Source organism: Ovis canadensis, chromosome 5, assembly GCF_042477335.2.
Source record: "Ovis canadensis isolate MfBH-ARS-UI-01 breed Bighorn chromosome 5, ARS-UI_OviCan_v2, whole genome shotgun sequence".
NCBI classification, from domain to species: Eukaryota; Metazoa; Chordata; class Mammalia; order Artiodactyla; family Bovidae; genus Ovis; species Ovis canadensis.
Window position 1 is genome coordinate 34253955 of NC_091249.1, and position 14403 is coordinate 34268357.

Consider the following 14403-nt stretch of genomic DNA (forward strand, 5'->3'; position numbering starts at 1 on the left):
TGTGCGCATGGGCGGAGCCCAGAGGGGTGGGGTCTGCGTCGGGGCGGGGCCGAGCCTGGCCTATAAAGGCGGAGGCGACGCGACGCGCCCGGCTCCTCTCGGCGGTGGCGGCCCAGGCCGAGGAGTCCGCGGTGGTGGCAGCGGCGGTGGCGGCGCTGTTCCCCGCGCGGTCCGCGCAGCGGGGTCCGGGCTGCGCGTCTCGGGCGGCGGCACTGCGGCCCCGGCCCGAGCCCGACCCCGGTGAGTGTGGCCCTGCGACTCCGGCCCGGCCCGGCCCCGGCCCGGGCTCGGGGATCGGGCCCCACGGAGCCTCGCCTCCCTGGCCCGGGCTCCCGGCGCAGCCGGCCGCGGCCACTCAACGCCCTCCTTTGTCTGCTCCCGCCTTCAGGGTCCCCTCCCCTGCCGCCCCTCTCCCACGGGCCGCCCCTCCGGGCCCCGCGTCCCCTCCCCCGCTGGCGGGGCCCGGACAGAAGATGGTGCAGAAGAAAACAGCCGAACTTCAGGGCTTCCACCGTTCCTTCAAGGTGAGGGGCAGGTCGGTTTGGGGGCGCCCAGGGCGGGACCACTGGACTTGGAGCCCGCCCCCAGTTCCCGCGGCTCATGCCAACCTCACCCTTTGCCTGGGGCTGCCCCAGCCTGGTATTCATTGCGGGGGGAGGTGATCCTGGGCCAGAGTCCAGTCTCAAGCACCCTGGGACCTGTGGGGTCTTTCTTCCAGGAGCTCCCCAGTCTGTGGGGCCTCTACCCATGTGTACCCATGAAGACCCCAGCCAGGCATGTGCTGGTATGGGGAGGGATTCAGTATGCCACAGTCAGTCCCTAGTGCCCTGGGGCCTCTGGGGTCTTTACTCCAAGAACCCCAGGCAGAACTGGGGGGGCCCTGCCCATGAGGGCCCCTGGCTGTGTGTCCCCTGCAGACCCCAACTACTGTGCACTGCTGGGGTAGTCAGCAGCCATAGTCCTGTCCCCAGCGTCATGGGAGGGCTTGGGAGGGTCTGTTGGGTCCTTTCTCCAGGAGCCCCAGACAGGGCTGCAGTCCCCGGGACACCCTCCTGGGTGGTCTACAGAATGCGGCAGTGGATTGAATGCCTTCCCAGCTCTGCACCTCCCAGACACCCCAGGCCCAAGTGCTATATCCTGTCAGAGCAGGAAGTTTCTGTGGCGGCCCCATGGCTGTGGCAGTCGAGTTCTGGTCTCAGATGAGCGAGTCTGGTGGGGGCAGGCAGGTGTTAGGCAGGGGCCCCACAGAGCCTGGCCCTGGGGAGGCAGTGATGTCAATGGCCACCCCACCCCACTGGCCGGGTTATGTAATGGCTTCCCTGGGCCTTCTTGGGCAAGGACCTGTTGCCCTGTAGAGAAGGCAGGACCTGGGTGTGTGTGTGTGTGTGTTTGTGTGTGTGTGTGTGTGTGTGTCTGTGTCTGTGTATGTGCATGCTTGAGCTCCAGTGCCTACAGGTGAACTGCAACCACAGTAGGAGGAGCAAGCTGAGACTAGGTTAAAATTCCCAGCCCATCCAGGCAGCGTCCCAGGCCAGCGCCCCGCCCCTGCCCACACGCCTGTCATCCTGGCTTCCCCCTGCCTCCCAGGGCAGCTCCAGCCTTGGCATGTCCAAGTGTTTGGGACTGGGCAGGAGCAGGGTGGACGAGAGACATCCCTGGTAGTGGTCTGTCCCCTCTGGGGGCTGGGTGGGAGCCAAGATGGGGTTAGCATGTGGGGCCAGCATGGTGGCCAAAGCACACTTGAACTTTCTGGATGGTTCCACCCACCTCCTGCCAAGGCCTGCTGACTGGAGGCCTGCAGCCAGGCCTAGGCCTGGTCTGGGTACACTGCCTGGTAGCACGGACTGGCCTCTGCAGGCCACACAACAGCCCTGCACCGAGGTGGGACTGTGGGAGCCCTGAGGGAGTTGGAGGGACCCTGGGCAGGGAGTCCTAGCTCTGAGGTGGCCCTCTTGGTGGCCAGGGCTGGCCACTCTCAGCATCTCCTCCAGCTGCACCCAGCTGCTGCCCTGGTCTGCCAGATGTCTCTGATGTGTTTTCCCCCTTTTAAGATGGGAAAGTAGAGGCTTGGAAGGCGAGGGCCTTCCCCTCACCCCACCCTGCAGGCCCTCTGCACGTGGTGACAAGGACACAGGAGCAGGCCTGCTGTCCCTTCATCTTGGTGGCTTGGCCATCTCTTCTCCAGTGCTCTTTGCACTGGAGGCTAGGACGGGGCAGGGGGTTGGTCAGGACCCAGAGGCTCCCTCAGGTCCTTGCACCCTTCGGTAGTCCTACGATTCCCCCAGGTGCTCAGATCAGTAGGCTGGGGTCGGGTAGCTGGTGAGGAGCTGCTGGCCCCGAGCCTCACGTCCACTTCTGATCACCCCCACGGTGCTACCCCTCCTCTCCTCCCCGGTGGAGGTGGTCACTCGGCGCCAACTTATCGGAGCAGATTGCCAGCGCTGGCGCAGCTGTGTCCCTGACCCCATGGGTGCCAGAGCCCTGGGCAGGCAGGGTAGGGTCTGGTGGCTGAGCCCGCGCACACTGGCTGCAGTGCTGCCTCCCTCCCTCGCCCCCGCCCGCTGGGCCTCCTAGCAACTATCTGCAGGCGGGTGGGGAGTCCGGGCGGGCCCACGCCTGTTTTTCAGCCGCTCCCTCTGACCTCTGCCTGCCCCTCTGCTGCCGGACTGGCTTCTGGGCCTCCTGTCTGAAGGAATCTGGCCTAGCCTCTTCTGCCGGTGGACCCCTGGGTGTTCCTGGAGGGTCTCCTGGCATTTCTTCTGTCAGAGGGCCCTCCTGCCAAAGCCCTGGGTCCAGTTGTTCCAAGGCCCAGAGAGGGGCAGCAACTTGACCCAAGTCATCCAGTGTCAGGGCTGGCACCATGGCTGTGTGTGCAGGGCCCCCACACCCACCTAAAGCCCTGGCCACCTGGTCTGCCCTGACGCGTGGAGCTCAGGAGAGCAAGCTGAGCTGGTAGGCCTCAGCGTCCCGACCCTCGTGCCTTGCCATGGCTGCCAGTCATCACGCTCAACCTGCTCTGCAGGAACATATTTATCCCAGTTGTCTTTTGTTGGGAGGAACCCTAGCCACTTTTGTTCCTGGGTTAGGGTCCCTTGCAGAGGACCTGGAGGCTGTCGGGGGTGACCTTGAGCTGGCCCCTGCTTGCTACACGGGTTGTTTCCTTAGCTGGACACCAGGGCCTGTGAGGGGTTCCCTCCTGTGGGCTGTGGCCAGGGCAGGGCTGGGCAGGGAGCAGCCAGTGCTCATGTGGGAGACCGTAGGCACCTCTCCCTTGTGTCCCTGCATGGGTCATGGTGCTGAGGATCTGAAAGCAGATGAGGAGGGGGTGAGAGCAGGAGAGGAGGCTCAGAGTTGGGGGATGGGGGTACATCACAGGCAGTGTGGTGGGAAGAAGGTGCAGTGGGGACAAGAGGACAGTGTGAAGCAAAGGGGACCGTGCTGCCCCATTTCAGAGTGGAAAACTGAGTCCAGGAGGCCATGGGAAAGCAGGCAGGGCCACCTGGCTGGCAGCCCCACCCAGGGAAGCCAGTGACTCAGTCCCTCCCAGTGGCTGCCCCACACCTTTGATCCCTGTGCCAGGTAGTGGTGCTGGCCCCATCCTGCAGGTGAACAGACCAGGGCTCATGACACAGCCTGGGCCGCACGGTAACTCAGGCCTGGCCTGGGAAGCGACACTGCCTACCGGCAACCAGCTCTTCCTGTACCACATCCCCTCAGCATAGGCCCTGACGGCTGCAGGTGGGGAGTGAAGGGTTAATTTTCTGGTGGCCTGGCAAAGCCAGGCTTTGTGCCCCTCAGTGTGTGGACAGGGAGAGGGCCTGAGCTCTGTCCTTTCCTCTCCTGCAGGGGCAGAATCCTTTCGAGCTGGCCTTCACCCTAGACCAGGCCCGCCACGGGGAGCCTGACTTCAGCCCAGAGTGCCCAACCCGCCCTGGTGAGGGGCTGAGGGGAGGGCACATCTCTGGTGGTGGAGCGGGGTAGGGGGGGGCTGGGCCGCCTCCCAAGCTGGGTGGGCTTTACCTCCAGCCCTCCCGGCACAGATATGCCCACGAGCCAGCCCATCGACATCCCTGATGCCAAGAAGAGAGGCAAAAAGAAGAAGAGATGCCGGGCCACTGACAGCTTTTCGGGCAAGTTTGAAGGTGAGTGGAGCGGGCCGGGGTGGGAGCTTTGGGAAGATGGGCTGGCCCAGGGAGGCTCTCACCTCCACCGCCGGGTCCACAGATGTCTACCAGCTGCAGGAGGACGTGCTTGGGGAGGGTGCCCATGCCCGTGTGCAGACCTGCATCAACCTCATCACCAACCAGGAGTATGCTGTCAAGGTGAGCCAGTCCATGGCACCGGAGCACGCCCCTTGCCTCTCCCCAGCAGCGCCAGGGTCTGGCACCACCAGAGGTGGCAGAAGGAAGGGAGCTGGCATCTGAGCTGCCAGACTGACAGCCGGGGAAAACCAATGTCTAAAAATGGCCTCAAGGCTGGTGACTCAGGCCACCCCTGGGAATCTAGGTCAGCCCAGGCTGAGCCCCCAAGTCCAGGTGAGAAGTGACCAGGGGTGGCACACCAGCACAGGTGGCCAAGAACCTGCTGCCAGAGGGGTCGCTGAGAGCTGGGGGTTCAGTCAGAGCCAGTGCTCTGTGCTGGGTCATTCAGGCTCCTGTTCCAGGGCTAAGGAATGCTTCTGGGCATTGATACAGAGATCAAAACCCTGTACTCTGAGTCTGGGGAGGTGGGCAGCTGGGGAGACCAGGGCAGGCCTGTGAGAGCCTCCTGCCTACCCTGTGCTGCCCTGACCCAGGGTGTGGCCACGCAGCCTGTGTGCCTGGCCGGGCATCAGACCCCACCTTCTGAGAAGCCTTCCAGGCTTCTGGGCTGGGTGAGGTCATGGGAGGCTGGTTGCCCAGGAAGGAGGGCCAGGTACTCCAAGGCAAGCAGAACTGGCTGGAAACCTCAGGCCTTGGCGGAAGCCTGGTGACCTGGGTGGCTGTGGCCCCTGCCCCTTGGGAGTGCCCAGGTGGGGTGAGTGATGGTGCCACAGGACTGGACACCTAGCATCAAGCACTCTCTGCATGGTTGGGGGGCTCCCGAACCCTCCTTTCTACGGGCCCTGCTGGGCAGGCTGGCTCCTGTCACTCTGACGGACAGGGAGACCAAGGCGGGGAGTGGTTAGGCTAGGTGTTTGGGTGGGAACCCCAGAAGGCCACATCCCTCCTGAGAGGGACTGCTGTCTCCTCCATGGATTGGGGGCCCTAGCCATGTTCCCAGGAGATGGGATGAGGTTCAGTTAACTCCAGAAGGGCATGACTGGTGGCACTGTGTCAAGGAGCCCCTGGAATCTGTGGGGCAGGTGTATCTGTCACTCGACAGGTGGGAGAGCACTTCGGGTGACGGCCCATTGGCCAGTGGACATGGTGCCAGCTTGTTGCTGGAGCCTGGCCAGCAGAACACACCATAGGCATTCCCCTAGGCTGCTGGTGGCCCGGAGCCCCAAACATGCTGGTGACCAAGCCTGCCCACCCACCCAGTGAGAGGGAGCCCAAGGTCCAGCCTAGGAAGAAGGTCCCAGCAGGTGCTGGGGGTGTTCCCCAGATTAGCATGGGACTGGGAGACAAGATGTGGTGATGTGGTGCCTGGGGAAGGAAGAGAGCTTGGCGGGAGCTAGTTGCCCCAGGCGCCCCTACTCCCCTGGGTGGGGTGTGAGTCACCACAGTGGCCCCCAGTCTCCTGCTCTGGGCGGTGGGGTGGGGGGGCACCTCGTCTAAAGAACCTGCTGCCCTGAAGGGATAAGTTGCAGGGGCTCCAGGTCCAAATCGGCCTGCTCCAGAAGGAGAGCTCCAGCTCCTCTCTGCCTCTCCTGCCATGTCACCCCTCCTGGGAGGCCTCTGGGGACATGCTGCCCCGTTTGTGCTGACACCACAGTTTGACTTCCGGTAAATTCTGGGCCCCCATAGGAGAGCTCTGCTTTCCGGAGCTTAAAAGTCTAAGCTCTGATGAGTTTCAGGCATGACCCAGGGGAAGTTTCTGGCGGGCTGTGGAGGATCCGGCTGGCCCAGTTGTGTTTCTGTATGTGTGTCTGTCCTCACCACTCCTATATCCCCCACCCCCGGCCGTTTCAGATCATTGAGAAGCAGCCGGGCCACATTCGGAGCAGGGTTTTCAGGGAAGTGGAGATGCTGTATCAGTGCCAGGGACACAGGTAATGTGACCTAGCCTCGTCACAGCACTGGGCCCCTAGCCACCTTTCAGTGGATAAATGGGCCCAAGAGCCTCCTCATCACCCACAGTGGCCACGTAATGAGCACCCACTGTGTGCCAGGCCCTGTGTTGTGGGTGGGCCCAGTGGTGGGCAAGCCAGACAGTCCGAGGTGGGCAAGGTGGAAGCAGGCCCATGGCCCTAGGCCCATGCCTCCTGCCGGCAGGTGGAGGTGGAGGAGGCGCACCCCTCCTGGGCAGGGCTGTGGCTGCGGCTGCACGCGGGCCTGAGGAAGCCTCAACCCTTCCCCTGCCCCTCTGCCCTGCACCCCAGGAACGTCCTCGAGCTGATTGAGTTCTTTGAGGAGGAGGACCGTTTCTACCTGGTCTTTGAGAAGATGCGGGGTGGTACGTGTGGCCTGGCGCAATTTCTGTCTGGATCCCGATGGGCCTGGGGGCTCAGGGCCACCAAGGAGAAACTTCCAGGGGGCCTGCCCATCAGAGGGACCTTAGGGGTCCAGGGTGGTGGCCCCAGCTCAGGTTGGAGTACTTTGGACTCAAAGAAGCCAGAGTCGGGGCTTCCCTGCCAGGGTGGGGTGGGTGCTGGGCATTGGGCAGTGGAGGTGACACCTGTGTATTCTGGCCCAGGCTCCATTCTCAGCCACATACACAAGCGGCGGCACTTTAATGAGCTGGAGGCCAGCGTGGTGGTGCAGGACGTAGCCAGTGCCCTGGACTTCCTGCACAACAAAGGTGGGTGGCTTGCACCCAGTCCACCTGCCCAGGACCCCTGAAAAGCGTGCCCACCCACCCTTGACCTTGGTTCTTGGTTCTCCCGGCAGGCATCGCCCACAGGGACCTAAAGCCGGAAAACATCCTCTGTGAGCACCCCAACCAGGTGAGGGGTACAGAAGGGGGTGGCCTTCCTTTCGGACCAGGCCCCCAGGACCCAGCCCTCACAGCCCGTTCCAACCCCACCCAGGTGTCCCCCGTGAAGATCTGCGACTTTGACCTGGGCAGTGGCATCAAACTCAACGGGGACTGCTCCCCCATCTCCACCCCAGAACTGCTCACTCCGGTGAGGGCCTGCGAGGAGGGGCAGTGCTGGCAGGGGCGGAGGGGGCGGGAATGGTCCCGAATCCGGTCCCAGACCGCAGTTGCATAACCTCAAGGTGTGGATCCTGCTTGTCTGCTGAGGCCTCAAAGTTTGAGCTTCCGCTTAGCAACAGCCGCTGATTGGCTGGGCAGGGCCGCAGCCGAGGCTGTGAGCCTGGGCGTGCTCCCGGCACCTGTTGATTGGGTGGGGGTGAGGGTTGGGGGTGGGGCCGGCTCCCTCGGTGGCTTCTGATTGGCCGGCAGGGCGAAGGAGGGGCTGTTTTCTTTAGTAGCCTCTGATTGGCCGAGCACGGGCTTCAGGAAGTCCAAGTCAGTGAGCCCCCTCCCGCCTCCGCCCTCTCTAACGCCCTGCCTTCGCCTACAGTGCGGCTCCGCGGAGTACATGGCCCCGGAGGTAGTGGAGGCCTTCAGCGAGGAGGCCAGTATCTACGACAAGCGCTGCGACCTTTGGAGCCTAGGCGTCATCCTATACATCCTGCTCAGCGGCTATCCGCCCTTCGTGGGCCACTGCGGCAGCGACTGCGGCTGGGACCGCGGGGAGGCCTGCCCCGCCTGCCAGGTGCGAGTGGCGGCCTGCTGTGCACCCCTCCCGCAGCACCCCGCCAGGCCTGCCTCGGCCTGCACACACACTCATACACACAGGCTGTGCACCTTCACCGCGGCCTGCCTGGTGCACCCCAAGGCCTGGTCTATGTACACACTTACCCGCTACCCTGGGGACCGGCTTGTGCACCCCCCAGGGCTGCCCTGTTTGCACACAAACCCACACCCAACCGCAGATCCTGTCTCGTGTACCTCTGAGCACCCCTTAGGGCTTGGCCTTCAACCGCTGGCCACATTAGCAGGCCACTGCCTCTTCGTTTCCAAAGGCAAGGCCTATGGTTTGGGGTGGTCAGGTTCTAGCCTTCTATAGACCACCTGAGGCTCAGGCGTCATGGCCTGATTTCCCCTTGATTCAGCTCACTCCAGTAGAGCCCAAGTACCTCCCGGAAGCCACTCTGGCCCAGCCTCCCAGTACCTCTGCTTTGCTAGCTGAGCTCAGAACACTTTCCCTAAGCCCAGGCCCAGGTCACACGGGATGTGGTGGAGGAGGGGTGCTCCTCCAGGTCTGGGCTTGCCCATCCAGGCACTGGGGACATGGCCTCAGCCCTTGCTAGTTGCAGCTGACCCCTCTCCCCGTGTCCTCTCCAGAACATGCTGTTTGAGAGCATCCAGGAGGGCAAGTACGAGTTTCCAGATAAGGACTGGGCCCACATCTCCTTTGCTGCCAAAGACCTCATCTCCAAGCTCCTCGTCCGCGATGCCAAGCAGAGACTGAGCGCTGCCCAAGTCCTGCAGCACCCCTGGGTGCAGGGGGTGAGTGGGAGCCCCAGGAAGCGTGGGAGTACTCAGACCTCCATCATGCCTCTGCCAATGGGCCAGGGTTACTCAGAGCAAGGGTCGAAGAGCCCCAGAGTGAGCTAGGGCACAGTAGGGAAACCCCCACTGCCTGCTGGCCAAGTTCAATCTGCACTGCAGGCGCTCCTTGTTGCCAAGCTCTGTGTCCAGGAGGTGCTGGGGCCTGTTTTCTCGAACAGCGTCAAGCTGAGGTCAGCCAGGTGGCACTCGGGCAGCAAGCCAAGGTAGATTCATGGCCTGCCAACGGCAGTTCCAGGCTCTCTACCCACCAGTCTGGGAAAAGCGCGATGTGTCTGTCTTCTGCCCAGTGGTCGTCCCAGGGGGTAGGTGCTTAGGCCGAAGGTCGGCACCGTGGGGAGCAAAGACTCAAGGTGGAGGGGGCTTCCACCCTCTTCCAGGAGCTGGGAACCACCTGAAGGGGCAGCTGTGCTGAGAGGCAGGCCCCGCCCCCAACTTGGCGGGTTACCCGCAGGTGCTCTGCGTTCACCACCCCTGTGCTCTGGTGTTCTCAAGAGTCAGCCAAGCGCCGCGCGGGCGGGCGGGCTCTCCTCTCCAACCTCGCCTCTCCTGTCTTCTTGCAGTGCGCCCCGGAGAACACCCTGCCCACGCCCATGGTCCTGCAGAGGTGAGGCCCTAAGTGGGGAGCCCCAAGTCCATGAGGGGCGCTAAATGTTAAGATGTAAAAAACCCTTTCAGTCCTGGGGCAGGGAAGCTGTCCAAGCGCTTGGGTGTCCTTCTATTAGGTGCAGAGTTTGTGACTCCAGGCGGGGCTCCAACCCACTGCCGCCCCAGCCCCACACCCACCCATCGGAGACTGGGACCTCTTAGGGTCTGCGGTCCCTCCTTGGTGACCCCCCACCCCCGCCCGGTCCCCAGGAACAGCTGTGCCAAAGACCTCACTTCGTTCGCGGCCGAGGCCATTGCCATGAACCGGCAGCTGGCCCAGCGCGAGGAAGACGCCGCGGAGGAGGAGGCGGAGCAGGGCCAACCCGTGGTCATCCGAGCTACCTCACGCTGCTTGCAGCTGTCCCCGCCCTCCCAGTCTAAGCTGGCCCAGCGGCGGCAGCGCGCCAGCCTGTCCGCGGCCCCCGTGGTCCTGGTGGGAGACCACGCGTGACGCCTTCCTTCCCTCTGTACATAGGCCTTCCCCACCTGTCAGATCTAAAAAGATTTTTTAAGCTATTGCCCGCCCGCCATGACCAGCGGGCTCCCCTCCCCCCATCCCCTCCTTCCCGCTCCCGGCTGGATTCCGAGGCGCTCTGCTCAGCTCGGGGGTCTTTTTATATAAGGTTTTTGCTGGTTTTTTTTTTTTCTTTTTCTTTTTCTCTCCCCGCAACCCCCTCTTCCAATGGTGTTAAAAGCAAAGCAGGCTCCGGGGGGGAGGAGAGCTTCGGGCGCGCGGCTGGGTGGGCCCTCCCTCCCGCCGCCACGCCCGGGACGCCTCGGCCACTGTGAAGGCCCTTCCCTCCCCCCGCGGGACTCAAGAGAGGAGGGCGTGGCGTCTCCTGGGCCGGGCGGGGCCCCGCCGCCCTCTCCGGCCCTCGCGATGTTTTCAGGGACCGGTCCACCCCCACCTCCCCTGGATGAGACGGCAGCTTCTTCCCTCCCCATAGACACCCTGGTGGGCGGCGGGGCCGGGGGTTTCTCAGGTCTCCGCAGTCGCGGGAGCGGAGCCTGGGGCGGGGAGGGCGGAGTGACGCCCACTGGACACCCCACCCCTTCCGCCGACTGACAATCGGGGCTCCCTCGAACCTTGACCTTAAGCTGCAGCTGATGGGCCCTCCTCTGGCCCCTCCACTGGGGACTGCCCACCCGGGAGGAGGGCGCCAGGGCAAGCGAGAGGGGCTGGACAGGCGCCCGTCAGCCGACGTGGGGGTCCCACGGACCCCAGACCCGGGCACCCGAGTGCCCCTTCTCAGGGCTCAGTCTGACCACGGCCACGTCCTGCCCGGCAGCCCCGCGGGTCCGGTGTGGATGCCCCGTCAGCCCCCCTCCCCCACCCCGGGCGGCGTGTCTGCCCCGCCCACCTTCAGGAAAAGGCCGCAGCTGCTGCCCGGTCCGCCCGCGCCCGAGTCAGATGTTGTCGCGTGACCCGCCGGTCTGGGGAGTCTGGGCCCTCCCCGATCTGACGCCTGGGCTTCGGGTGGGAGACACTATGCAATACACAGGCTTCCTTTTCTACGTGCACAGGGGCTTCTGCCGGGGCGGGGGCGGGGGCGGGGTGGCGGGCGCGGGCAGGCGGTCCCCAGGGTCCCGGCCGGCTTCTGCGGGTACCCCGATCTGGCTTCTAGTCGTTCGTTCTGTTTCGTTAGTTTTCTAAAACAAAAGTTGACTTCCCTTCCCTGTTCTTGAAGAATACTTGAATGCGGGGGGAGGGGTTCGAGGCGTGGGGAGCTCGGGCGCAGTCTCAGTGGTCCCCCCACGTCTGGATGTTGCCACAGTCCTAGGTGGCTGGTGGGGGCCGCCTCCCCTCCCCGCCCGCCGGATCTGTGGACTGGCCTTTCCAAAGACTCCGGGGGTGGGGAGGCAACTCCCCCACCATCATTTCTCTCCCATTTGTGATTCCACGTTTTGCAGCCGAGAATTCTGCCTTTTTGTACAAAAAAAAAAAAAAAAGAAAGAAAAGAAACAAACGGACTCTCACCCGCTGCGAGGCGCCATGGCCATTTTACTCGGGAAAGCTGAGCTGTGAGCCGCTTTTTTTTTTTTTTTTTTTTTTAAATCCAAAGGTGGGACATCCACTTCCTCCCCGCTGTCTCGAACAGTGCGGCCCGGAGGACTGGTCAGAACCGTTACTGTGAATGAGCCTGGCTCTCAGGCTGCTCCGGCGCTGGGGGAAGGGGGCACAGCAGTGTTTCAACGTTAAGATGGGTAAAAAAAAAAAAAAAAAATTTTTTTAAAGTGGGGGAAAAACATCCAAGCACTTTAACTCCACTCTACCAGGTGAGCTGATACAGCTCTGAAGTTTTCCTTTTCACCAACTGTCAATGCCGGAATTTTGTATTCTGTTTTGTAAGGATTTAATAAAAGTCATAAAAACCCGTTTGCATGCTCACGTTGCGGCTTTCCATTGTCCTGCAACAAACTGCCCCAAACCTAGTGTCCCATGTTGTTATTCCTGGCGGTGCTATGAGTCAAGGATGCAGACAGGGCTTGAAAGGCTCAGTTTGTCCTTGCGCTAGGACACCTGGGTCCTCCACTGGGAAGGTTCATCACCGTGGGCTGGGCTCATGCTGAGGCTGGAACCTGGGCCAGGTGCCCACAGGGGTCTCTTGTGTGACTTGGGCTTCCTCATGTGGCTGGCTGATCTGAGCAGCCTGGCTTCAGAAGTCATGCTGCATGGCCTCCCCAAGTCCAAGGTCAGTGGAGATCAGCAAGCAGATGTCCCAGGTCCAAAGGGAGGGAGGAAAACAGCTTTGAGTTGGGGCGGGGCACCTCTGGACAATGCAACCTAATTCAACAAAACCCAGTAATTCAGACCTCCCCCTCATGGCTGGCCCTCCTCCCTCTCTAGACTCCTTTCTCAACTGTGATTATATTCCTGCCATCTGCAGGTCTTTGCTGGACAGCCAGGGCTGACTTCAGATCCTGGCGGGAAGAGGGAGAAGCAGTGTGTTAGGGAGGGCTTCCGGGAGGCAGAAGCCAAAGGGTAGGGGGCTGTGAAGTCCAGTGGTTAAGGACAGCAGACAGGCTGGAACTCCAGGCCCTTTCAGACTGCTGTGCTTATCAGTTCCCTCATCTGACAGCAGGGGTCTTGAGGAAAAGCCAGGTGAAACCAGCAGGTAGCACAGCAAGAAGGCAAGAAGAAAGTCCAGCGGTTAGGACAACGTGCTGCCAATGCAGGGGGCATGGGTTTCATCCCTGGTTGGGGAACTAACATCATACCATGTGGTGCCACCAAAGGGTTGGAGGGGGGAAATCCTCTGCAGGGCCTGGAATGGGCCAGTCTAGGATCAGCCCCTGGAGCCTTCTGTGTGTCTGGCTTCTGTCTCCAAACAGCACGTCCTCAAGATTCACATGTGTTGCAGCGTGCGTTGGTGCCTCCCTCCTCTTCACACCTGAGTCATAGCCCATTGTCTGGACCACACTGTGTTTATCTGCTACCCACCGATGGACATTGAGGCGTCCTGCTTTCTGGAGTAGCGAGTTGTGCTGCTGAGAACACGTAGCATATGTTTGTCTGGATGTTGTTTCATTGCCCCTGGGTGGACACCCCTAGAAGGAATGCGAGCAGGGCACAGGCCCCATTGGATGTCATTTCAGAAGGACTGATCTTGATGCCATGTGGAGTGTGGGCTAGGGGCCAAAGGACCCTGTGGGGCACCACTGTCTCCCTTGCAGCCAGCCCAGTGAGGGCTGACAGGCCTACAAGGGTGGAGCCCACAGAGCAGATAGGTGCTTTGCAGGGAGTGGTATCTAGCGGTGCTTAGGGACAGCCTGGATGTTGTGAAGTGGGGCTCAAAGGGGGCTCTCCCAGCTGCTCGGAGGGCTTCCTGGAAAGGCGTAGGCACTGGGATCCCCTCTCTTGCCTAGGACCCCAGGCTTGGCAAGTGGCACCTCCTCCCTGACTTGGCCCTACCTGAGGAATCTTCAGGGATACCTTGGAGCCTGGCCCCGCTCCTGCGTTTGCTCAGCTGCCCTCTGGAGCCCTCTTCTCAAACCCCACAGCTACCCTGCCCCAGCCAGGACCACGGCCCCCTGCCTAGTTTCCCCAAAGCCCGAGCTCAATGCTGTCCCTTGCCCGGCCTGGCACATGCGAGGGAAATGGGGTGGGTGCCACATGCTAAGCCACCACCCTCCCAGGTGGCATGGGGCCCTGCCCAGCCCTGCCAGGCCACGCCACTGACCTCTGCCTGCCCCCTGCCGCCTGCCAAGACCCGGCCACCAGGCACAGCTTGTTCTCTCAGCTGCAGCCCTAAGTTTGATGTTTGCGGTTTCCTCTCGGCCGGCCCCACCCCTCCCAGGCCGACCCCGCCCATCCCAGGCCAGCCCCGCCCCTTTCACGGCCGGCCCCGGCCCTTCCACGTCTCTTGGAGGAGTGGCAGGAAAATCCTGGAGACAGAGGAGCTGAAGGCTTTCCTGGGTGGCGTTGGGGCCTTCTGTCTGCGCCGCGGGAAACGGAGCTCAAGGCAGGCAGCTGGTCCAGGGCTTCTGCAAACTGGATCTGTCACCCCGAGATTACGAGGAATCACGGGTGATTCTGGAGCTGCCCTCCCCCAGCCTCCACAGTGCTAAGGATAGGGAAAACAGGGCTAGTGTACGTCCCGACACTTTGTATTATCGTCCCAGCTTGTAAAACACGCACGCCTCCCTGCGTTGGAAGGCTGGAGTCTTAGCTGCTAGACTGCCAGGGAAGTCCCTTAAAACTTCTTTTAAAGAAATATTTATTTATTTGAAAAGACCCTGATGTTGGGAAAGATTGAAGGCAGGAGGAGAAGGGGACGACAGAGGATGAGATGGTTGGATGGCATCACCGACTCAATGGACATGAGTTTAGGCAAACTGCGGGAGTTGGTGATGGACAGGGAGGCCTGGCGCCTGAACTGAACTGATTTATTTATTAGGTTGCATTAGGTCCTGCATAGTTCTTCTGTGTATTCTTGCCACTTCTTAATTTCTTCTGCTTGTGTTAGGTCCTTACCATTTCTGTCCATTATCATGCCCACCCTTGTATGAAATGTTCCATTGGTATCTCTGATT

The 14403-nt window shown here is 61.9% G+C and overlaps 1 protein-coding gene and 1 long non-coding RNA gene across 6 annotated transcripts; one reads left to right on the forward strand and one right to left on the reverse strand.

The window, feature by feature from the left end:
- The first annotated feature begins 65 nt into the window (after positions 1-65).
- Positions 66-11745, forward strand: MKNK2 (MAPK interacting serine/threonine kinase 2). Of its 5 annotated transcripts, XM_069591522.1 has the most exons (15): positions 66-240; positions 389-524; positions 3847-3934; positions 4041-4142; positions 4225-4322; positions 6114-6193; positions 6524-6597; positions 6838-6942; positions 7032-7087; positions 7172-7267; positions 7670-7864; positions 8497-8661; positions 9285-9328; positions 9580-9844; positions 11230-11745. In XM_069591522.1, exons 2-14 carry the CDS (start codon positions 474-476, stop codon positions 9818-9820), a joined length of 1395 nt encoding a protein of 464 aa, XP_069447623.1. In that variant the 5' UTR covers positions 66-240; positions 389-473; the 3' UTR covers positions 9821-9844; positions 11230-11745. The 5 variants fall into 5 exon arrangements, with proteins under 5 accessions (XP_069447623.1, XP_069447622.1, XP_069447626.1 ...); XM_069591521.1 differs by having other exon boundaries at positions 9580-11745; XM_069591525.1 differs by lacking the exon at positions 4225-4322 and having other exon boundaries at positions 91-240.
- On the reverse strand, positions 11305-13642 carry LOC138441112 (uncharacterized). The gene is made up of 3 exons (XR_011257246.1): positions 13551-13642; positions 12589-12918; positions 11305-12154 (listed from the first exon to the last, which is right to left on the reverse strand). It is a non-coding gene; the product is annotated as an uncharacterized lncRNA (long non-coding RNA).
- Between the last annotated feature and the right edge of the window lie 761 nt (positions 13643-14403).